We start from the raw sequence: 25,167 nt of genomic DNA on the forward strand, positions 1-25,167 counted from the left end.
AGAGTTAATTGAGATAATTTCCAGGGATGGGTGATGAGAGGATATTTGTTTGTTTCTGAAATGAATGTGAAACAATTTCCCTGAGACACTTTACCCTTGCCAATGGCCTAGTTTTGATTGGCAGGTATCCTCTTCTTTCCTCTCAGCCCATGGAGACCTCTCCCTTGGTTGAACACCTTCCCTGATAGAGGAGTATCATTTTCTCAAAAAATTTCTACTACAGAAATTTTTTAAAGTAGGCAGAAATTGTTTCAGCTACTCCCAAGTTATTTTAAAGCAAATCATTGTTGAAAAAACCTGGTTTTGTAGTGTAATGTTTCACAGAGTCTAAATTTAGTCAATTGTATCTCAATGGTGATGTTTAGCATGTTCCTCAGTCCCTTTTACGTCAATTCATTGTGAGATCTAGAGGCTTGATCAGAAGGTTTGTTCTTGTATGGTCCACAAAGCCTAAAGTGTGTGTGTGTATATATATATATATATATTTTTTTTTTTGCTTTTGTTTTTTTCAAGACTACTTCAGAGGTGATTCATGGCTACATAATGTATAGCCATCTCTTTTTCTTTTATATTATCAGCCTCGATGATTAACATCTTCATTCAGTAATTCCTTAGGTGCGTCAACTGTGGTGCAATGGGTTTCTTTCATGTGGCCTTTCTGACCTTCGGTTTACAACACTTCCAAAATGATTGGTCAGGCTGCAATCTTCCATGTGATTGATCTGTTTGTTATCCATCTAAGTGGCTTGCAAGGTATTGGTCAGTTTGCTGTGTGCCTAAGTGGCTTGCAGGGATTGGTTTCTGTGCTATCCACCTAAGTGGCTTGCAGTCCACCCAATAGACTTGGTGAGTTTACCATCTCACTAGGAAAGCCAAGGATTTTTCCTGTATAAGCAATCAATCTCACAGAGGTTTTTTGGGGACCTCTAGATCTACAAGAGCCTGGAGAGGTGTACGTTCTTTGAACCCAGGGTCCCTGTGCTGAGGACCTCCTGGACTCAAATGAAAGGGCTGTAATATTTAGTTAATAACACTGAAGACCAAGAGAAGTGGTGACAAGGACAGCAGAGCCAAGAAGCAGAGAAACGGCAGCACTGGTGCGATCAGCAGGAACCACAAGACCAGCGGACATAGTGTCTAAAATACTGAAAGCATTTGGTGAATGTTGAATGGATGAATGAAAGAAGAGTCACCAGCTGACTTGAAAGGGCAGCGGTGCCCATCCCATCATAATTCACCAAAGCTGTTGCTTAGAAGCAAAGTAGGTTAGGCATTTTTAAATTATCTGATTTGAAGGAAAAATTTAACCATGTAAGTATTTGTTGATATTTTAGGTAACCTGACATGGCACATAATTTCAGAAACTGCTGTTTGTACCCGAAGGGATGACTGAATTGGACACTGTAATAAAACATTTTATATTTGGAATTTGATCATAGTCTTTCTAAATGCTGCATCCTGTTTCTTACTTTTTAGGTTCAGGTATTTTTGGGGAATATTAACTATCCTAATCTGTCTCTTTAATCTGCTTGTCAGAATCTTTTCTTTGCCCCTGTAATTTATTGTATTACTCAGACTTCTTAAAATCTTAGTGTTATCCAAGGACTAAGCATAAAGGAAGTGGTCCCTAGGATTATACAGTCGTCTCTTGCACATCTAACGTGCTGAGAAATATTTTCTGTGTTTGGAAACTAACAACAAGAGCTGTTTGACTTCTCCGTTCAAGGTATGCTGCTTGCTGGGTTTCTAATCAGGAATGTCCCGGTCATCAGTGATAATGTACAGATTGAGCACGAATGGTCTTCCTCTTTGAGAAGCATAGCCCTGTGTATAATATTGGTTCGTGCCGGCCTTGAAGTGGATTTACAGGTATGAGGTGGATTTCTAATTACTGAATAGGAATTTTACTCCTCCAATATTGCAAGTGTTTATAATCACTGAGCTTTACAGAATGAATGTGGACTCTTTGCGTGACAATCTCAAGGAGGGAGTAGCATTTATTTCATACAGGACTGTTGTACAGCTAGTACTTTATGCTTCACAAGACCTCAGAACATATTCCTGTGCTTTCTTGGAGAAAGCAAAGTGGGGGCAGCACCAAGAATAAAGGCTCCCCTTTTCTCTGACAGAGATACAGGCCATAGGTATAAACTACAGTCAGTGAGGGAGGAGACATCTTATTTCTGGTGTGTAAAGCCCTGTGTACATGCTTACGGCTAACTATTCTGGCTCAGGAAACTTTCTAGTGTATAAAATGAGACTCATGGTTTGGTTTTCCATTTATGTTTTGAAAGCAGGAATAAATGTTCTTGGGGGATGTCATGAACCAAATGAGGCTATTCGCCCTAGCCTCACTCTGGGGCCACAAATGGTAAATAAAGCTAGTGCTGAGAGGGTTAAGTCAGCTAATGCGGGGATTATGAGCACAGATTCTGTCCACTGCTTGCCTGAGCTCAAAACGTGGCTCTACCACTCACCGGTTTCATGACCTTGAGCAAATTAAGTTGTGCCTTTTTACAAGAGGACGTGTGAAAAATGGGGAGAATAATGCTACCTATCTCAGTGTGGCCTTGAGGTCTAAACAAATTAACTCTGAAACACTTAGAATACCGAAGTGTTTGCTAAATAAAACTCATTACCTGGAAGGTTTATGTTGACCCATACATGATCTAAATGTTGAACAAAAAGTTTAAGGTCATCTCATACCTCAAGTCCATCTCTGCATATCTTTAGAAAATTAGGTTAGTGTGTCTGTTTTTATATTTCAGACCCTGAAGAAGCTGAAGCGTGTTTGCAAGAGACTATCCATGGGTCCATGTCTTGTGGAGGCAGGCACTTCTGCCCTTCTTACCCACTTCCTAATGGGTTTACCATGGCGATGGGGATTTATACTGGGGTAATGATTTTTCTTTGTCCATGTGAAAACATACACAGAGTTAGGCCTTTCTGTGATTCCATACAAGAGAATGCATGTTAGCATTTACTTAAGGACATTTACTTAAGAAAACGCAACATAGACATTTCAGCATAATCTAAATATCCTAACTTTGAAATATAGTATATGTTTCTATAGGCTCTAACTTTTACAGTGATTATAGTAATTTAAACTTATTGGAGAAATAATGATCTTTTACCTGCCCCTGGTTCCATGCCAAACCAACTGCCATTGAGTCAATTCTGACTCATAGTGACCCCACAGGGTTTCCAAGGTTGTAAATCTCTACAGAGAGCCCTAGTGGCACAGTGGTTAAGAGCTTGGCTGCTAACCGAAATGTTGACAGTTCAAATCCACCAGCCGCTCCTTGGACACCACATGTGGCAGTTCTACTCTGTCCTATAGGGTCGCTATGAGTCAGAATCAACTCGATGGCAGTGCGTTTGGTTTTTTGGTTTAGTTCCATGCTGGTAAGAGAGATACAGGATCTCACCTCAAGTCTGTAGAAAGGATAATAAACATATCAACAGTCATCAATGCCTAGGACTGTTTTCCTCCTTCCTCGTCACCAGACTGTTGTGATTTGGTGGTTCTGCTGTGTTCTTCCCCCTATTGTCAGTCCTTACTTTTCATGATTAAGAATCATGAGAAGTAAATAAATAAAGAAGTACTTGTATTTAGTAACAACAAGTGGGTAGCAAGAGTCCCCTGGTGGTGCAAATGGCTAAGCTTAACTCCTAACTGAAAGGTTCGAGGCTTTAGTCCCCCCCGGAGGTACCTCAAAAGAAAGGCCTGGCACTCTACTTCCAAAAAATCAGCCATTGAAAACCCTGTGTGGTGCAGTTCTACTCTGATAAGCATGAGGTCACCATGAGCTGGAGTCAACTCTACAGTAACTAGTTTTGGTTAAGTAGGTAGAAAGTAAGCTCTTACTTGTCATGGTTCAGACTCTGGAGCTATACTGCCTGGGTTCAGATTTTAGCTCTGCAACTTTATAACAGGTGACTTTTGGCAAATTACTTAACCTTTCTGCACCTCAATTCTTGTTTGTAAAATGATTATGATTGAATCTACCTCATAGGGTTGTTACGAGAATTAAATTAGTTAATGCATGTAAAGTGCTTAAAATAATGTTTGGCATGTAAAGTCCTCCTTCCTGTTACTCCTGCTGCTGCCATTATTGTCACCACTATCACTGTTATCTCAATCCTCTTCTCCTAATCTGTTTTCTTACATTACATACCAAGTCCTGATAGTGTCACTGGCTTCCAATCTAAAATATATGTGGCAGTGTTTTTCAAACCTGGTAACATGAATGCTTTGTTTAAGAAAAAGGCAGATTTCTGGGGCTTAACCTCATTAGGTCTTCTGTTTACTAACTGCCATCGAGCCAATTCTGACTTATGGCGACCAACCCCGTGTGTGTCAGGGTAGAACTGTGCTCCGCAGGGTTTTCAGTTTCTGATTTTTCAGAGGTAAATCACCAGGCCTTTTTTCTGAGGCACCTCTGGGTGGACTTGAACCGCCAACTTTCAGTTGGCAGCTAAGTGTGTTAGCCATTTGCACCACCCAGGGACAGATCTTTTTTTCTTTTTCCTTTCTTTTCAGGCAACCTATGTATTCAGGGCAGGTTGTCTATGGTCGTGCTTTGAAAGACTGTGTTCTGTGGGATTTGTGTGTGTGTTTCTGGTTTGGTGCTTCTCTACCATTTGAAAAACTGTAGATAAAATCTACAAAGTCTAGCCTCCAAAAGAGCAGAGGTTATTATAATTTCAAAAAAAAAAAAGATAAGAAGATACTATCAGAAATGTTTAAAGTGCTGCCTGCTTAGTTTTGTTTTAGGTGCTGTATCTCCAGCTGTTGTGGTGCCTTCAATGCTCCTTTTGCAGGAAGGAGGCTATGGTGTTGAAAACGGTGTCCCAACCTTACTCATGGCTGCCGGCAGCTTCGATGACATTCTGGCCATCACAGGCTTCAACATGTGCTTGGGCATGGCATTTTCCACAGGTAAACTAGGCAGTTCTCAACATACTGTTCTCTTGCACTCTAGAGACATAGATTAAAATGTTATAAGCCTGGCATATTTGCTTGATAATTGATTACGGCAAAATAAAAGTAGAGAAAACAACTCCAGGAGTTCTGTACCCAGAAGGACCAGTAGGTACATTTACTCCCTTCCTGTCTCTGAAGATGGGCTGTTCCAGAGTCTGCAGGAAGTGCAATAAGGGGGTACAAAGTAGTGAGGTTTAAAGAAGGAGGAGAACAGCTTCTGCTTGGAGGGATCTGGGAAAGTTTGATCTTGGAGACAAGACGAAAGATGAGTAGCTTTTTTCAATGAGCACAAGTGTCAGAGCCGTCCAAGTTTTAGAAGTATTCTGTTTTAGAAGGAGCAGAATGCTTTAAAAGAGGGATAGTTTCTGTCCCCTCATCTTTAGCATTTCATGGGTAGTGACAGCAATGGTTTTAATGGGTTTTGTTGATCCTTGCAAACAAGAAATAGTGTCTGATAAAGACGTATCTTTTTTATATAATAATAAAAGAGAAATTTAAGGCATTTTCCCACACATTATTATTTAACAGCTTTATTACCTTTTAGGAAACCCTGGGGGCGTAGTGGTTAAGTGCTACAGCTGTTAACCAAAAAGTTGGCAGTTCGAGTCCACCAGGAGCTCCTTGGAAACTCTATGGGGCAGTTCTACTCTGTCCTATAGGGTTGCTATGAGTCGGAATCGACTCGACGGCAATGGGTTTGGTTTTTTTTTTTTTTGGTTTTATTACCCTTTAAGGAGCACTGGTGGCACAATGGTTCAGTGCTCTGCTGCTAACCTAAAGGTTGAGGGTTCGAATCCACTAGCTGCTCCACAAGAGAAAGATGTGACAGCCTGCTTCCATAAAGATTACAACCTTGGAAACCCTACAAAGCAGTTCTGCTCTCTCCTACAGGGTTAAGTTGGAATCAACTCAACAGCAATGGGTTTGATTCTGGGGTTTTTATTATCCTTTGGCATTTCTTAATCTTATTTTCTAAGATTGAGAGAGAAGATTTTCAACCTTGTAGGGTTCTGGGTATTATTGACAAAAGGTAATTGTAGCCTAAATTTAGCTTCCGATTATTATGTGGGAACATACCTGCTTGGAAAGCCATGCATTCTCAGTTTCTCTAACCCCTGTAGTTATCATCCCATTTTATGATTATGTATAATTTATTCCAGTTACCAGAGCATGACCTCTTCACACTGCCCCAGGGTCTGCCTTCCAGCCCATTCCTGCCTTACGGTGCCTGCTGTGTATACTGGCAGGTTAATCTTCTCACAACATTGTTTTCATAGCGTTACCTCCTGTTATCTCCTCAAGAACCAGTGAGGATCCCTTTTACCTAGTAGGTCAGTTGTATACTCTTGTCCTTATTTTAACTTTACTGTACCTTTCCAAACTTATTTTCTCACTGCTTTCCTGGTACACACCTTAAAAAAAATCATTCTCACATTAGAATTACTTGGGGAGTTTTAAAAAATACCCATATATGACCCTAAACCAACCAACCAGTTGCTGTTGAGTCGATTCCAACTCATGTCGACCCCACGCAGAGCAGAAAACCTAGTGCTCCATAGGGTTTTCAGTGGCTGATTTTTCAGAAGCAGATCACCAGGCCTTTCTTCTGAGACACCTCTGGGTGTACTTGAACCTCCAGCCTTTCTGTTAGCAGCTGAGTGGGTTAACTGTTTGCACCACCCAGGGACTTCTTTAAGCCAGTTCAGTCAGAAACAGAGTAGAAACCAGTGCAGTCAAGATTAGGAACTACTGCTTTAGGGCAATAACTTTTGCATTAGAATCACAGCGGGGAGGGGGAGGGGAGGAAGAGGAGGAGAGAAAGGAGGGCAGTGGGGAGGGTCAGGGCTGGGGTTTTTATGATCCAGAGTTGTGGCGAGTGTGGGGCTGGAAGTGGGAAGAGAAAGTGTGCATAGTCTGAAGAACCTTCCTGATTGACTCTAATGGGATCCCACTCCAACCCCGCTCCCTCCCTCCCGGTGTGGCCCATAGACCTTCTGGATCAGGACGACCTAGATGCCCCTTTAAACTGTGGCTCCCAGGGCCTGCCAGACTTATTGAAATTTCCAGGGATGAGACCCAAGAAGGCTTTTTTTAAAAAACAACTTTAATATACCAGACACTGAAACGTATTAGCTACTTTCTTTACACACTTACAGTAAATTATTTACTGTCATAGCTTGAGTGTTGTGCTAATATCACAGAGAGATGCTTTTGACAGTTACACCATTACCTGGCAGACAATTGTCCTAGCTAAACAAAAATCCTACAGAGGTGGTCTTAAAAATAAATAAATAAATGAGACGGTTGCTGCAATAACAAGAAATAACTAGTTACTGCGTGCATTTTTCCTTAGGACATCAAGTGAAGGAGGGCTTTATGTGTTGAGTGATTTTAATATAGTTTTCTGCACAATGTTCTAACAAAAGATTTTCTGTTACAGTTTCCTAAATCCTGTTATGCTGGGGGGAAAATATAAGTTCTACTTGTCTCTTTCAAAGAGGTGAATCAAAAGATAAAGACTCTTCCAAGAGCAATCTCAAAAATCATTTCTTTTCAGATTGACTTTTTGAGTAAACATTTGAGAAGGAATAAGTCCCTTGTACTCATTACAATAAGAAGAGGTTTTTGATTTTTATTTCCATATTCTTAGGTTACTGCAGTCTATACATATCAGAGATACTAAAATCAATGCATGTTTATGATTAAAAATCAGGCTCTTAAACGATAATTTGAAAGCTTAGCTAAAAAAAAAAAAAAACTATCTAAATCATTTAGCCTATGCATATAATGCAAAGGAACAAATTAGCTCTGCATTACGAATTGTCTTTCACATTTTCTTAGGCCCTTTAAACTTTTATTGAAGTAAATGCATAAAAAACTATACAAATCATATCTTAGCCTGTTTCATAATTTGCCTCCAATTATATGCATACCTTTCTTATAAGATAACAAAAAACCGAAAGCCAAATCTTATAAGATAGGCTCTTTTTACTCAACATTTTAAGTTACATATATTTAAGGATATAGAGGGTCTGTAAGCTTCCTCACATGTAATTAGCTGTTTTATTCCAGTGATTGTAGAAGTAAAGTTTGAGCACTTAAGGATTAAGAATTCTGCCTGAAGTTTGTCTTTTCGTTTCTTTTTCAGACCTCACATTTTTTAATGTCCTCAGAGGAGTCTCAGAGGTGGTAATCTGTGTGGCAACTGGATGTGTTCTTGCATTTTTCACTCAGTACATTCTAAGGAGTGACCAGGTGATAGAAATAATCTGTAGGAAAGTCACGCTCTAAAATGCCATTAAAAACACTCTGAAACACTCTTATGGAAGCCAAGTGTGAAGGACGTGGTATAGAAAACAGCTCGGCAGCTTAAAGCTGCTAACTGCTGGGTCAGTGCCGTCCATGAGCTTTATAACGAGGACTAAATGTGCAAGATATTTAATGCAGTCTGAACATTTTTTCTCTAACTTGTATTCTATACACTTTAAATTTCACAGTATAACAAATATTATCAATTAAAAAAATAAGACAGGCAAGTTTTTTTTGTTGTACTCAACTAAATCAAGATCTATAAAGGCTTTTTTTTTTTTCTTTTGGTCCATTTTGTTAGCATCAAAATACCTTAGTTTCTAATACTATCAAATAGGTTCTAACATCTCCTTGTAATGTAGTCCAGTATTTCTTGCCAAGAAAATCAAAGTTCTTCACTGCACACAATGCTTTCTCAGTGAGACACAAAGGTTTTGTTTCCTTGTATCCTCCTCACTCTCTTAGGGTAGAAATTTTTCTTTCTACAAGAATTGGTGTTATTTTCATATTTCAGTGCTTTTTGAATGGAGTTCGTAAAAAATTAAAGTAGAATTTTAATTAGGAAAATTAATATTTCCATTTTTTTGTCAGAATGTATGTTGATTGAATTTTTATTATACTGTTTCTTGAAAAAACTCTAAAATTGTCTGCAGAAGATGCTATAAATGTACAAAAGAAACATAAGGTTTTTCTAATTATACAACAAAATAAAGAGAATACATTTCTAATATTTTTATTATAAAAAATAATAGCTTGCCTTTCACCTACTGCGTATAAAATGCTGTGGTAAGTACTCTAAAGTCATCATCTAGTGCTACGATGTCCAACATTGTAGCCACACATAGCTATTTAAATGAATGAAATTAAAAATTCAGTTCCTCATCACAAGTTCTAAGAAGTCTCTCTAATGCCAGGAATTACCACACAATTTAGATTAATTATTCAAGAATTGTTAATTGGTCTATCATCAAGACTTTTCTTGTTGAAGACAAAGAAACTAAGGTAACCTCAAAAGTATTGGACCCTGAAAGTCATGTTCAAACTATCTTATCAGCTAATTGTTCAACATTAAGGAAACTAAAATATGTTGATTCAGTTGAATATTTTATCTAAACTCTAAATTATTCTAATTTTTTCCTTAATATGAAGTGTACATACAAACGTAAAAATACTTGTAGACCTTTTTCCAATAAATTTTTAAAAATCAAAAAAGAAAAAAAAATCAGTTCCTTAGTTGCATGTTCAGTGACTAGCGACCATTGTTTGGGATAGTGCCAGTACAGAATATTCCTATTATCACTGAAAGCTATCTGGGCAGCGCTGACCCGGTGCAATCCGTGTAGCCCAAGTGAGGTTACTACGAATATGACCATTTTACTGATGAAGAAATTGAGAGGATAAATGACTTGAACAAGATCACATACCTAGAAAGCAGTGGAGCTGGGACTGAACTCAAGTCATCCAGTTCCAGAGCCTGCTTGACTCCAAATCCAATCAAGCACTTTTAAAAACCTGCATCTTAAAGTGATCAAAATATTTAAAAGGCTGAACAGGGGAGAAAGTAAAAAGAAAAAGCTGCTCTCAATCTATAGCCTCCTAAAACGTCTTGCTAGTCAAGGATTTAGAAAGAAAAACCAAGGGAGCACCAAAATGAAGAGTAAAGAGAGAGCCTGAAGATAGCACAGATAAAAAACCCAGTAAAAATACGATACCTTTAACCTTCACAAAATCCCTGAGACGTAAATGTTTTTATACCAGTTTCTTGGATGAGGAAACAAAGCTTGGAGGGGTTAACTAACACAGCTACTACATACAAGCCAATAACATAGAAGAGCTAGAATTTTAACCCAGGTCTGCCTGCATCCAAAGCCTGTGTACTTTGTTCCACTATTCTATTCAACTCTGTGAAATTATGCATTAACAACTGTTGCTGTTAGCTGATGTCAGGTCTGTCCCCAATTCATGGTGACCCTGTGCACAACAGAACAAAACACCGTCCGGGTTTTCCTAGGCTGATTTTTGGAAGTAGGCCGCCAGGCCTTTCCTTCTAGTCCTTCTTGTCCAGAAGGTACACTGAAACCTGTTTGACATCATAGCAATATGAGGAAGATAACTGGTGTTCCTGAAAAGGAACCTACATTTGTGCATACACTCACTCTGCCTTTGTTAGGGAAGAGAAGGTAAATGTTACGCTGTGCATTTATGTGAGCAGATGCAGGCATTTTTATTTTCCTATAAATTCATATTATAGAAAAAGCAATAATTAAAAATCGGTTATTTGAAATAGTTTTGCTAATTAACTTTTTTTCTCCTAAAGAGCAATCTTAGGTGGAAGAGAGGATTCCTTGTGTTGGGGACCTCTATGCTCGCTGTTTTAAGCAGCATGTACTTTGGTTTCCCTGGGTCAGGAGAACTACCGTGGACATTGATCATGACCTTCCTTGCAGGCACAGGATGGACAAGCAAAAAGGTGAATTTCATTTTAAGATGTATTCACAACTAGCTTCTGATCAGATTAATTTTTTTTCTTTCCAGATGCTTTTATAACATCAAAACATTTTTTGTCATAACAGCCACTTATATGCTTATACAAATGTACAATGTGTGCACACGAATATCCCCTTTTTCCCCTTACAAATCAATTTATAATTTGATATCTTTATATCAATTATATCACGGTCAAATTTTCATGATGCCTTCCTTATGTTTTTGTAATGGCCGCAGAGTATTACCTTTTATAGCTATGTTGTTGTGTGCCATTCCACACATTCCGACTCAAAGCTAGTCTATAGGACCCTATATGACAGAGTAGAAGTGCCCCATAAGGTTTCCTAGGATGTAATCTTTAAGGGAGAGTTGCCCTGGTGGCACTAGGCTGCTAACTGAAGGGTTGGTGTTTTGAAACCACTAGCTACTCCATAGGAGAAAGACCTGGCAATCCGCTTCCGTTAAGATTGCAGCCTTAGAAACCCGGTGGGGCAGTCCTGTTCTGTCCTATAGACTAGTAACGAGTCGGAATGGACTCCACGGCAACAGCTTTGGTTTTTGGTTTGAATCTCTACGGGAGCAGATTCCTAGGTCTTTTCTCTAGAGGAGCGGCTAGTGGACGCTGACCTTTTGGTACTCATTACTTAACCAGCCTCCTCCTAGCAGTCACTTAGCTTGTTTCTAGTTTTCTGCTAAGACATGAAACGCCTCAATAAAATATCCTTTCGTATACCATATTTATAAACTTTAACTATCATTTCTAAGAAGCACCGTTATTTTATGTGTCACCAAGAAGGAAAAAAATATGCGGCCAATTAAACTATGACATGCTATCCTAATTTCAGAAATGCTAAAAATGTGAAAAAATGTGTATCTTAGAATTAACAAAATATAGCTTATCTTTGAGTTTATCTGTAGGATACATTTCTAGAAGCAGAATTACTCTATAAAGAGTATACAAAAAAAAAAAAAACCCAGTGCCGTCGAGTCGCAAATTTTTTTTCAATTTTTTTAAAATTGTGCTTTAAGTGAAAGTTTACAATTCCAGTCAGTTTCTCATACAAAAACTTATACAGATGTTGTTATGTGACACTAGTTGCTTCTTCTCTCCACCCTGCATTTCCCGTGAACACTGAACCAGCTCCTGTTCCCCTCTGCCTTCGCATCTCGCCTCTAGACAGGAGCTGGCCACATAGTCTCGTGTCTCCTTGAGCTTAGAAGCACTCTCCTCACCAGTATCATTTTATGTCTTATAAACCTGTTGCCATCAAGTCAATTCCAACTTGCAGCAACCCTGTAGGACAGAGTAGAGCTGCCCCATAGAGCACCTGGTGGAATTGAACTTCTGGCTTTTAGATTAGCAGCCTTAGCACTTAACCACTGCGCCACGAGGGTTTCCTTTATGTCTTATACTCCAGTCTAATCTTTGTCTGAAGAGTTGGCTCCGGGCATGGCTTTAGTTCTGGGCTAACAGAGTCCGGGGGCCATGACCTCTGGGGTCCCTCCAGTCTCAGTCAGACCATTAAGTCTAGCCTTTTTTACTAGAATTTGAGGTCTGCATCTCATTATTCTACTGTTCCATCAGGGTTTCTCTGTTATGTTCCCTGCCAGGGCAGTCATTGGTGGTAGCTGGGCACCATCTAGTTCTTCCGGTCTCAAGCTGATGGAGTCTCTGGTTTATGTGGCCCTTTCTGTCTCTTGTGCTCATATTTTCCTTGTGTCTTTGGTGTTCTACATTCTCTTTTGTTCCAGGTGGGTTGAGACCAATTAATGCATCTTAGATTGCAGCTTGCTAGGTTTTAAGACCAGAGACGCCACTCACGAAGTGGGATAAATAACATTTTCTTAATATACTTTGTTATGCCAATTGACCTAGGTGTCCCCTGAAACTGTGGTTGCCAGACCCCCACCCTTGCTACTCTGTCCCTCGAAGTGTTTAGTTGTGTTCAGGAAACTTCTTAGCTTTTGGTTTAGTCCAGTTATACTGACTTCCCCTGTATTGTGTGTTGTCCTTCCCTTCACCTAAAATAATTCTTGTCTACTATCTAATTAGTGAACACCCATCTACCCCTCCCCATCCTTGGAACCATCAAAGAATGTTTTCTTCTGTGTTTAAACCTTTTCTTGAGTTCTTATAATAGTGGTCTCATACAATATTTGTCCTTTTGCAACTGATTTCACTCAGCATAATGCCTTCCAGATTCCTCCATTTTATAAGACATTTCACGGATTCATCATTGCTCCTTATCATCAAGTAGTATTCCATTGTGTGAATATACCATAATTTGTTTATCCATTCATCCATTGATGAGCACCTTGGTTGTTTCCATCTTTTTGCTATTGTTAACAGTGCTACAATGAACATGGGTGTGCATATATATATGTTTGTGTGAGAGCTCTTATTTCTGTAAGATATATTCCAAGAAGTGGGATTGCTGGATTGTATGGTAGTTCTATGTCTAGCTTTTTGAGGAAGCACCAAATCGATTTCCAAAGTGGTTGTACCATTTTACATTCCCACCAGCAGTGTATAAGTGTTCCTGTCTCTCTACAACCTCTCCAACATTTCTTATTTTGTGTTATTTGGATTCATGCCAGCATTGTTGAGGTGAGATGGAATCTCGTTGTAGTTTTGCATTTCTCTAATGGCTAATGATCATGAGCATTTCCTCATGTATCTGTTAGCAGTCTGAATGTCTTCTTTGGTAAAGTGCCTGTTCATATCCTTTGCCCATTTTTTAATCGGGTTATTTGTCTTTTTGTTGTTGAGTTTTTACAGTGTCATGTAGATTTTAGAAATCAGGCGCTGATCAGAAATGTCATAGGTAAAAACTTTTTCCCAGTCTGTAGGTAATCTTTTTACTCTTTTGGTGAAGTCTTTGGATAAGCATAGGTGTTTGATTTTTAGGAGCTCTCTGTTATCTAGTTTCTCTTCTGGTGTTTGTACATTGTTAGTAATGTTTTGTATACTGTTTATGCCATGTACTAGGGCTCCTAGCATTGCCCCTATTTTTTCTTCCATGATCTTTATCATTTTTGATTTTATATTCAGGTATTTGATTTTGAGTTAGTTTTTGTACATGGTGTGTGGTATGGGTCTTTTTCATTTTTTTGAAGATGGATATCCATTTATGACAGCACCATTTGTTAAAGAGACTGTCTTTTCCCTATTTAACTGACTTTGAGCCTTTGTCAAATATCAGCTGCTCATAGGTGAATGGATTTATGTCTGGATTCTCAATTCTCTTCCATTTGTCTATGCATCTGTTGTATCAGTATCAGGCTGCTTTGACTACTGTGGCAGTATAATAGGTTCTACAATCAGGTAGAGTGAGGCCTCCCACTTTCTTCTTCTTTTTCAGTAATGCTTTACTTGTCTGTGGCCTCTTTCCCTTCTGTATAAAGTTGGTGATTTGTTTCTCCATCTCATTAAAAAATGTCATTGGTATTTGGATCAGGATTGCATTCTATGTCACTATTATAGATCACTATCTAGTGATCTATTCTAGATCACTTTGGGTAGAATAGACATTTTTACAATGTTGAGTCTTCCTGTCCATGAGCAAGGTATGTTTTTCCACTTATGTACGTCTCTTTTGGTTTCTTGCAGTAGTGTCTTGTAGCTTTCTTTGTATAGGTCTTTTTACATCTCTGGTTAGATTTATTCCTAAGTATTTTATCTTCTTGGGAGCTACTGTAAATGGTATTGATTTGGTGATTTCCTCGTCGACGTTCTCTTTTTCGGTGTAGAGGAATCCTACTGATTTTTGTATATTTATCTTATATCATGATACTTTTCTGAACTCATCTATTAATTCCAGTAGTTTTTTTGTGGATCCTTTAGGGTTTCCTGTGTATAAGATCATATCATCTGCAAATAAAGATACTTTTACTTCTTCCTTACAAATTTGGATGCCTTTTATTTCTTTTTCTAGTCTAATTGCTCTGGCTAGGACCTCCAGCTCAGTGTTGAATAAGAGTGGTGATAAAGGGCATCGTGGTCTGGTTTCCATTCTCTAGGGGAATGCTTGCAGACTCTCCATTTATGATGATGTTGGCTGTTGACTTTGTATAAAAGCCCTTCATAATATTGAGGAATTTCCCATCCATTCCTGTTTTGCTGAGAGTTTTTTTAATCATGAATGGATGTTGGACTTTGTCAAATGCCTTTTCTGCATCAATGCATAACATATGTGGTTTTTGTCTTTTGTTTTCCTTATATGATGGATTACATTGATTGTTTTTCTAATGTTGAACCATCCCTGCATACCTGGTGTGAATCCCACTTGGTCATGATGAGTTATTTTTTTTGATATGTTATTGAATTCTGTTGGCTAGAATTTTGTTGAGGATTCTTGCATCTAAGTTCCTGAGGAATATTGGTCTGTAATTTTCTTTTTTTGTGGTGTCTTTACCTGGTTTTGGTATTAGGGTTATTCTAAAAAAATTATTCTGGCTTCATAGAATGAGTTCAGGAGTATTCCATCCTTTTCTATGCTCTGAAATACCGTTAGTAGTAGTGGTGTTACCTCTTCTCTGAAAGTTTGGTAGAATTCTCCAGTGAAGTCGTCAGGGCCAGGGCTTTTTTTTATTTGTTGAGTGTTTTTTAATTACCTTTTCAATCTCCTCTTTTGTTATATGTTTATTTAGTTGTTCTATGTCTGTGCTAGTTTAGGTAGGTAGTGTATTTCTAGAAATTTGTCCATTTCCTCTAGGTTTTCAAATTTGTAAGAGTACAGTTTCTCATGGTATTCTCTTATGATTCTTTTAATTTCAGTTTGGTTTGTTGTGATATAGCCCATCTTATGTCTTATTCAGGTTATTTGCTTCCTCTCAAGATTTTCTTTTGTCGGTTTGGCCAATGATTTATCAATTTTGTTGATCCTTTCAGAGAACCAGCTTTTGTTCTTGTTACCCCTTTCAATTGTTTTTCTGTTCTCTATTTCATTTAATTCTGCTCTAATTTTTATTATTTGCTTTCTTCTGATACCCAAGGGCTTCTTTTGCTATGCTTTTTCTGTTTGTTTGCATTGTAGGGATAATTCTTTGATTTTGCTCCTTTCTCTTTTTTGGATGTGTGCATTTATTGCTCTAAATTGAGCTCTGAGCACTGCTTCTGCTGTGTCCCAAAGGCTCTGGTAGGTGGTGTTTTCATTCTCATTTGATTCTATGAGTTTCTTTTTTCTTTCCTTAAGTTTTTCTATAACCCAGTAGTTTTTGAGCCAGGTGTTTTTCAGTTTCCATGTGTTTGATTTTTTTTTTTTTTCCTTGCTTTTTCTGTTGTTGATTTTTCCTTTTATGGCTTTATGGTCAGAAAAGATCCTTTGTAATATTTTGATGTTTTGGATTCTGTTAAGGCTTGCTTTATGACCTAATATGTGATCTATTCTGGAGAATGTTCCATGTGCACTGGAAAAGAAAGTATACTTGGCTGATGTTGGGTGGAGTGTTCTATATATGTCTATGAGGTCAAGTTGGTTAATTGTGGCATTTAGATCTTCCATGTCTTTATTGAGCTTTTTGGATTTTCTGTCCTTCACTGAAAGTGGTGTGTTGACGTCTCCTGCTATTATTGTGGAGCTCTCTCTCTTTTCAGTGCTGTTAAAGTTTGTTTTATGCACTTGGAGCCCTGTCATTGGGTGTGTAAATATTTATTATGGTTATATCCTCCCAGTATATTGACCTTTTAATCATTATGTAGTGTCTTTCCTTATCCTTTTTGTTGGATTTTACTTTAAAGCCTATTTTGTCAGAAATGAATATTGCCACTCCTTCTCTTTTTTAATTGTTGTTTGCTTGATATATTTTTTTTCTATCTTTTCAGTTTAGTTTGTTTGCATCTTTAAGTCTAAGGTGTATCCCTTGTAGAAAGCATAGGGATGAATCATGTTTTTTAATCCATTCTGCCACTCTCTGTTTTTTTTATTTTTGTGTTTAGTCCATTTACATTCAGCATAATTATTGATAGGTTTGAGTTTAGTGTTGTCATTTTGATGTGTTTTTTTAATGTTGTTGATGGTTTCTTCTTTCCACTTAATTTTTTGTGCTTAGTAGTTTTTCTTTATCTATTTTCTTTTCCTGTTTTTCATTGTTGCTGCTTTTGTATTTGCTGAGTCTTTATGATTTTCTTTTCTTTTTTATGTTTCTTTTGTGGTTACCTTAATATTTACCTCTATTTTTCTAAGTTTAAACCAAACTTTTACCTACGTATATCGCCTTGATTTCCTCTTCGTGTGAAAGATCTGTGACTACATTTTTTAATCCACATTTTAATTTAATGTCATCTTTTACATAATGATGTCTCTGTTTCCCTGTTTTGAGCGTTTTAGCTTTGATTTGTTTTTGTGATTTCCACATCTGGGTTGATACCTGCATGCTCTATCCTATATTCTAGTCTTGTGTTGTTACCTGATGTTATTGATTTTCTAACTGAAGGACTCCCTTTTGTATTTCTTATAATTTTGGTTTCCTTTTTGCAAATTTCCTAAGCTTCTGCTTATGTGGAAATGTCCTAATTTTGCCTTCATTTTTTGAGAGACAGTTTTGCTGGATATATAATTCTTGGCTGGCAGTTTTTTTGCTTCAAGCCTTTATATATGTCATCCCATTGCCTTCTTGTCTGCATGGTTTCTGCCAAGTAGGCCAAGCCTAGTCTTATTGACTCTCCTTTGTAAGTGTCTTTTCATTTATCCCTAGCTGCTCTTAAAATTCTCTCTTTATTTTTGGTTTTGGGAAGTTTGATTAGAATAAGTTATGGTGACTTTCTTTTGAGATCTACCCTGTGTGGGGTTCGATGAGTATCTTGGATCGATATCTTCTCATTTTTCACGATATCAGGGAAGTTTTCTGCCAACAAATCTTCAACAATTCTCTATGTATTTTCTGTTATTCCTCCCTGTTCTGGTACTCCAATCACTCGTGGGTTATTTCTCTTAATAGAGTGCCACATAATTCTTAGGGTTTCTTCATTTTTTTTTTTAATCTTTTATCTGATTTTTTCTTTAATATGTTGGTGTCAAGTGCCTTGTCTTCTAATCTCAGTAATTTTGACTTCCATTTCCTCAGTTCTGCTACTATGACTTTCTATTCAGTTGTCTAATTCTGAAATTTTATTGTTAATCTTCTGAATTTCTAGTTGCTGTCTCTCTGTGGATTCTAGTAGCCTATTAAATTTGTCAGTATGCTCTTCTCTACTCTTCTTAAGTTCCTCCAATGCCATGTCTGTGCTTTCCTTGGCTTCTTCTACGTTTTGCCTGATCTCCTTCCCGATCTTTTGAAGAATTCTGTGTATTGATCTTTTATATTCTGCCTCTGGTAGTCCCAGGAAGTTCTCTTCACCTAGAAGATTTCTTGACTCTGTTTTGGGAACTTGCTGAATTCATCATGCTCTGCCTCCTTATGTGATTTGATATTGACTGCTGTCTCTGAGCCTTCCAAAAGTTATTGTATTTATTTATCTTATGCTCGCTTGAGCTCAAGCATAACAATGATTGTGAGGATGGCTCAGGACTGGGCAGTGTTTCATTCTGTTGTGCATAGGGCCGCTATGAGTCAGAACCGACTTGACAGCACCTAACAACGACAACAACATTTGCTTACTGTGTCCTAGCTTCTTGTTTTGTTTTGTTTTGTTTTGATATACCCAAATAGGTTGCTCAAGTGAGCTAGTTTCTTGGTTCCTTTGAATCTGTAATGCCTTGTTGACCAGGTGGCTAGAGCTGTTACTAGGTATATGAGCCCAGGAGTCCGTTTCCTTTTCTTCTATGGATTCAGCTCAGGTGTTCAGGTAGTTGGTCACCAAGTGTGTGGTACAGACTCTCATCTACAGTCTTAGACAAGAGGTGTGATTGGTGTAGGCACAGGTATCTGGCTGTAGTAGGTGGTCAGACGCTGAGCAAGGCAGAGGACTGACAACCACCCCTGAGTTCTGTGAGGAAAGCATGTCCCTGTTCCCTAGGGCACCTAAGGTGGATGGTTTTGCAGCTGGACTACAGGCACCCAGTGCTGTTGACTGTAAGGAGTGGGAGGCACCGCTTACCCTTGGAACCCTGTTGAGGGTAACTAGGTGGCATGGGTGAAGCCACCAGTCCCCAGGCCCCTAATGTGGGTAGGTGAGGAACCTGCTTAATAGGCAGAGCAGTGTCAAATGTCACGAACCTGCCTCTCCACCATATAGCTGAAACAATTGAAGTTAGACTTCAGGTATATACCCTGTTGTACTGTAGTAATGAGGGCCTATACTGTTGAAACGGGCCCACACAGGTCTATGCAGGGGTGAAAGGCATTCAAAGTCCATGGACTGCTTATGCCTGTGCCTAGATAAAAAGCTGTTTCTGCCCTGAGTTCCCAGTTTAGAGGAACTGGCAGATTATTTTTCCCCCTGTTTGTTAATTATTTCCTTCTTCAAGGCCGGGAGGATGGCTCAGGGCATACTACAGGTCGTGCTTCCAGCCCAGGGAAAGCAGCCATCTCTGATGCTGCTTGGGGCCCAGTGTAGATAGGGAAGGATTCAGTTAAATGGGAGAGAGTTTTTTCCAAAGGGGTGTTTTTTCGTCCACACTGTGGATTAGACTCAAGTACTTATCTTTTGCTGACAGCACAGCTTTTTGCTGATTCTGGAGGGTGCTTTGTCTCTCCCGATGTGGAAAACATGTACTGAATACTGCTGTTTGCCTCGCTGTGTTTGCACCAGTGAATCCGACCTGTGGGGTGCCGGTTCCTGCTGGGTCAGATCTAGCAACTCCTCACTGCTTCTGAACTGTCTCTCCCTCCCCCTGATGCTGAGACCTATTCCTCAACTTTGCCTTTGATGTTCAGGGCTCCTAGATTGTCATATATAATTGATTCACAGGTCTTTGTTGTAAGAGGGACCACCAGAAGCGTTTGACTACTCCACCATCTCGGCCCCACCTCCACACATTTAAAATTTTGATGGTATCAATTTTCCCTTTCAAACAACAACAAAAAAAAACCCAACCCAGTGCCATCGAGTCGATTCTGACTCATAGTAACCCTATAGGACAGAGTAGAACTACCCCATAGAGTTTCCAAGGAGCACCTGGCGGATTTGAACTGCTGACCATTTAGTTAGCAGCCGTAGCACTTAACCACTACGCCACCAGGGTTTCCACCCTTTCAAAAGGCTGCGCTAATTTACATTCCCACCAATAGTATAGGAGAGGATCTCCTGAGTATTTTCTATCTTCAAATCTTTGCTGATCTGATAGGTGAAAACTGTGTATTATTAATTTGATTTGCATTTCTTTATGAATGAAGCTAATCATCTTTTCATGTTACCAGCCAGTTTGTTCAAAACCTTTGCCCATTTTCAAGAGTTGTTTGGAGTTTCCTTATTGACTTTTAATATCATTAAGATTATTAATTTTCTTAATCTCTATTATGGAAATTAGCTGGTTGTCACTTATTTTATTTGCCAGTTATGTTTTTATACATTTGACCTTGACAGGATCATGTATTATTCTACTTAATGGGTAACTTAAATTAAGTGCAGATAATGTGATTTTAGAATAATCTTTTTTTCAGTTTTTTTTTTAATTGCACTTTAGATGAAGGTTTAAAGAACGAACTAACTTCTAATTAAACAATTAGTACACATAAGTTTTGTGACATTGGTTACCAACCCCATGACATGTCAACACCCTCCCCTTCTCAAACTTGGGTTTCCAAAAACTAGGCTTCTTGTCTCCTCCTGCCTTTTAGTCCTTGCCCCCCAGGCTGGTGTGCCTCTTTAGTCTTGTTTTGTTTTCTATGGGCCTGTCTAGTCTTTGGGTAAAGGGTAAACCTCAGGAGTGACTTCATTACTGAGCTAAAAGAGTGTCCAGGGGCCATACTGTTGGGGTTTCTCCAGTCTATGTCAGGCCAGTAAGTAAGTCTCATCTTTTTTTGTGAGTTAGAACTTTGTTCTACATTTTTCTCCAGCTCTGTCCAGGACCCTTTATTGTGACCCCTGTCAGAGCAGTCGGTGGTTGTAGCCAGGCACCATCTAGTTGTGCTGGACTCAGTCTGCTGGAGGCTGTGGTAATTGTGGTCCATTAGTCCTTTGGACTAATCTTTCTGTTTCTGGAATAATCTTATAAAACTTGAAGACAACTGTTCAAAATAATTAAGCTTAAGATAATGCTTTTGGAAGAACATGTGAAGGTCATACATCTTGAGGTTAGGTATAAAACCCTATGCAATTAAATGAATCTCTGTGGGGATCTATTGGGGAAAGTATTTCACTGTGTGTAAATAGCATTCAGGTAGAAGGCTTTCACTACATAAGTGTGTGATTACAAAATTAGAATAAGTGTGATGTTGAAATGTCTCATTTCAGAGGGAGGGATTAGGAGGGGCTGCCTGAAGCATGGTGTTGAGAGGGTACTGAGGCCACAGGAAAGTGGGCTTAGGTAGTGTAGGCTTCAGGAGAGAGGGGAGAGTCCCTTTTGACCCTGCTCTAGGCATTATGAGCACCTAAGCATCCTGCCTTGCCAGGAGGCTTAACTGTAAGGCTTATGTCTCTCTCTCCCCTCTGTCTTTTTAAGTAGCACTTGTATTAATAAATTCTACTGATTACAAGTGACTGGGGGGTGGGGAGGACAAGTGACTTAACATCTAACAAAAGCAAAGGAAAAATTAAATCTACCAGTATAAATTGGATATTCATCCTTCATCTCTCATAACATTTGTATTTCTCAAAATATTTGTTTTTACATGAATTTACCGTATCTGTGGGCTGAAGGAAGGTTAACAGCCTACCTCTGTTAGTCTCAACTCGAGACCAAGGGATGTGCTGCATCCTTGAATCCTCTGAGGATTCACTGTCTGTTTCCATCCCAGCCTTGGCTGCTGACTAAGGCATCCTGCTCTCAGAAGCACCCTGACCTACTCCTTTGCCTCAAGACAAAGATTAAAGTTCTCACTTAGCAAAGGTATGCTACTGTATTTGCACTGTGACCCCATGGCAACTGTTTTTTTTTTTTTATTTTTGTTTTTTAATAAGTCAGAGAGACTTAAGTAACATGTCCAAGGTCACAAAATTAGAAAGTGGCAGCATTTGGATTTAAACTCAGGTTTATCTGACCCCAAAACAACTTGTACTAGCTTATGATACAACTGTAGCATTGTTGTACAGGGCACATTTTTATATTCTGACATCTATTTGAGTAATAAATACTAAGTGTATTTAAAAGCATTATAATCCTAAACTTTGCAATTTAAAATTAAGGCTCTAGACAACATGACTAATGTAACCAATTTTAATTAAAAAAAAAATTCAAAAATCTCTAAATTCATCAGTGATAGGATAAAAAACATAAACAATGAGAAACAGCCATAACATTTGGAATAGACCATAAAAGAGTAGTTTTAGCAACAGTGAAATCAAAGGGGAAACTCATGCCTCCAGCAAGTGGCCATTGACTATGGGCACAGAAAGAAAAAGGAGGAAAAAGGAAACTTTGATCAGTTCCAATTACATTTTTCTTCAGAAAAAGTATAATGTGGGTTGTATAGAAAACGTAAACCAGAACATAGGGTCATTTGTCTATCTAAATTGCCTGCAGTCCAGCTGATTGCATGGAAGGAATCAATGCAATCCCACAATCCAGAGAGGAAATCACTGTTAAAATACAGCAAGGCCAGCTCCCTTTAACTTCCAGTCCTAGGAGGGGATCTTCTGATAGGCACTGACTTTTCCTGCCTCACTGCACCCAAAGGCAAACCACTTGCTAAAAATTCAAAAAGCAAAAGAGTCATTTTTTTTTTCTGCAGGTCCTTCCTTCAAAATGCAAATCTCCTGTTGTCTCAGCAGTTCTGGGTGGCTCTACATGTCTTTTCAAAAGCAAATTTCCTGACTGGATTTTTCCTGCTATGCTTTACTATTCTAATTTGATCCTACTGGCATTTCTTTTAATCAAGAAACAAAAGTGTTTGGTAAATACAGATGTTAGATTAATTCATTATATGGAATGAGACTTGAGTTGTTCATAGAATTACGGAATTTTAAAGCAAGAAAAGAATTTAGCAATCAGTCTAATCCCTAAAAGTTTTAGATGAAGAAACTAAGGGTTAGAGGAATTAAACTTGACTGGCACGTTTAAAAAGATACTTTCACCTATCAGATTAGCAGAATTCTCCAAGTGTGATAACATACTATGTTGGTAAGATGAAAAAGAAGAAAGAAAAAGAAGCCCACGTGTGCACTGCTGATAGAAGGCAGTTTGGCCCTGCCTGTCACAATGACAAATGCATAGTCCTCTTAGACTCAACAGGTCTACTTTTAAGGATTTATGCTATCAATATATTTGCAGTCATGTGTCAGGATGGCCGAGTGGTCTAAGGCGCCAGACTCAAGCTTCTGCTTCCCACGCTCGGGGTTTCCAGTCTCCAGATGGAGCCGTGGGTTCAAATCCTACTTCTGACACAGTTCTATTTGGAAACCCTGGTGGAGTAGTGATTAAGAGCTACAGCTGCTAACCAAACGGTCAGCAGTTCAAATCTACCAGGTGCTCCTTGGAAACTCTATGGAGCAGTTCTACTCTGTCCTAGAGGGTCGCTATGAGCCGGAATCGACTCGACGGCAACAGGTTTTGTTTTTATATATTTGCACACGTATAGAATATAAAATGATGTATTTGTTGCAATATTTTTTGTACCAGCAAAAATTGAAAACTCTCATTAGAGAGTTTCTAATAAATAATTAAATGCTGAATCTCTAATTGGAATATGACAGAACTGTAAAAATGAACGAAGACTTTGAAGAGTGGCATCTGGGGTCTTAAACGCTAGCAAGCAGCCATCTAAGATGCATCAATTGGTCTCAACCCACCTGGATCCAAGGAGAATGAAGAACACCAAGGACACAAGGTGATTACGAGCCCAAGAGACAGAAAGGGCCACATGAACCAGCAACTACATCATCCTCAGACCAGAAGAACTAGATGGTGCCTGGCTACAACTGATGACTGCCCTGACAGGGAACACAACAGAGAACCCCTGAGGGAGCAGGAGAGCAGTGGGATGCAGACCCCAAATTCTCATAAGACCAGACTTAATGATCTGACTGAGACTAGAAGGACCCTGGTGGTCATGGCCCCCAGACCTTCTGTTGGCCCAGGACAGGAACCATTCCCGAAGCCAACTCTTCAGACATGGATTGGACTGGACAATGGGTTGGAGAGGGATGCTGGTGAGGAGTGAGCTTCTTGGATCAGGTGGACACTTGAGACTATGTTGGCATCTCCTGCCTGGAGGGAAGATGAGAGGGTGCAGGGGGTTAGAAGCTGGTAAAATGGACATGAAAAGAGAGAGTGGAGGGAAAGAGCAGTCTGTCTCATTAGGGGGAGAGTAATTGGGAGTGTGTAGCAAGGTGTATATGGGTTTTTGTGTGAGCGATTGACTTGATTTGTAAACTTTCACTTAAAGCAAAATAAAAATTATTAAAAAAAAAAAAATTAATGAGGAAGCCCTTTAAGTAGCCAGAAGGAAAGACTAGAGATTTTTTAAAAAATTAACTCAGTGAATACTGTACATATATGCTACTATTTTGTAGACAAGTGAGCAAACAAATATATGTTATGCTTTTATGTGCAAAAAATCTTCTAATAACCAGAGTTGCTTATTGGTGGGGTGGGGGTGAGAGGTGTCTAAGTGCCTGGGGGACAAAAAGGGACTTTCTACTGGCTACTCTGTTATACTTGACTTTGATGAATGTGTTACATATTGATATAGCTAGATAGATAGGAAGTTAGTTGGGTATTTAGATACAGTGACAAACTGAGACTTACACAAAGGATGGTAAAAGATCTACTAACTTACTCAACTAAACGTAATAAAAATTTACAGTGTTTAGTCAAGGAAATAGGAGTCTTATGGTAAGGAAATAGGAGTCTTATGGTAAATATAATAGTGGCATTCACAAACTGATGGACTGTTAGGTGGAACTCAATGGTCCTGTGTTTTTTCTGTGAGCAGGATTTACCTCAGTATAGGTAATGGCTTCTGGACAGTTGGAGGCGCTCAGTAGTAGAGGAGCTGTCTCAGGACATGGTGTGTGCAGTGTGGTCCCATGGTGACCACATGCAAGTCTAGGGTTCTGGACTTAGTGATGACCCAGAACTAGAACCTGACCTTCTGACCCCCATACCTGGGTTCTTCCTGTTTCTTTATGATTTCAGAATAACAGCTGGCATCTTACTTGTACAATTCAGAGGATTAGTACAAAATAAAAATTTTGAATAAAATAAAAATGAACACATGGTCAGTTTGATTATTTTTTAAGCTCACATGGTAAATGATCTGATGATAATATATTTAGAAGTAGTCTTCCTAAGATTATAAGAATCTTTATAATTAACGTTCATTTGCAAACCCACACTTACTAT

General features: G+C 38.8%; 2 protein-coding genes and 1 non-coding gene across 3 annotated transcripts in view; all 3 read left to right on the top strand.

Moving 5' to 3' along the window:
* LOC104845941 (3-hydroxybutyrate dehydrogenase 2) overlaps window positions 1-25,167 on the top strand; it is a 148,769-nt gene that overhangs the window by 45,272 nt on the left and 78,330 nt on the right. The window lies entirely within an intron of this gene.
* Window positions 10,603-25,167, top strand: part of LOC100664177 (sodium/hydrogen exchanger 9B2-like) — a 32,853-nt gene continuing 18,288 nt past the window's right edge. The window contains exon 1 of the mRNA XM_023548543.2: window positions 10,603-10,766. Coding sequence (XP_023404311.2) covers window positions 10,659-10,766 — 108 coding nt within the window. The 5' untranslated portion in view covers window positions 10,603-10,658. The remainder of the gene's footprint in view (window positions 10,767-25,167) is intronic.
* TRNAL-CAA (transfer RNA leucine (anticodon CAA)) lies at window positions 23,101-23,207 on the top strand. The gene is made up of 2 exons: window positions 23,101-23,138; window positions 23,169-23,207. It is a non-coding gene; the product is annotated as a tRNA-Leu (tRNA).

This window comes from Loxodonta africana, chromosome 5 (genome assembly GCF_030014295.1).
Source record: "Loxodonta africana isolate mLoxAfr1 chromosome 5, mLoxAfr1.hap2, whole genome shotgun sequence".
NCBI classification, from domain to species: domain Eukaryota; kingdom Metazoa; phylum Chordata; class Mammalia; order Proboscidea; family Elephantidae; genus Loxodonta; species Loxodonta africana.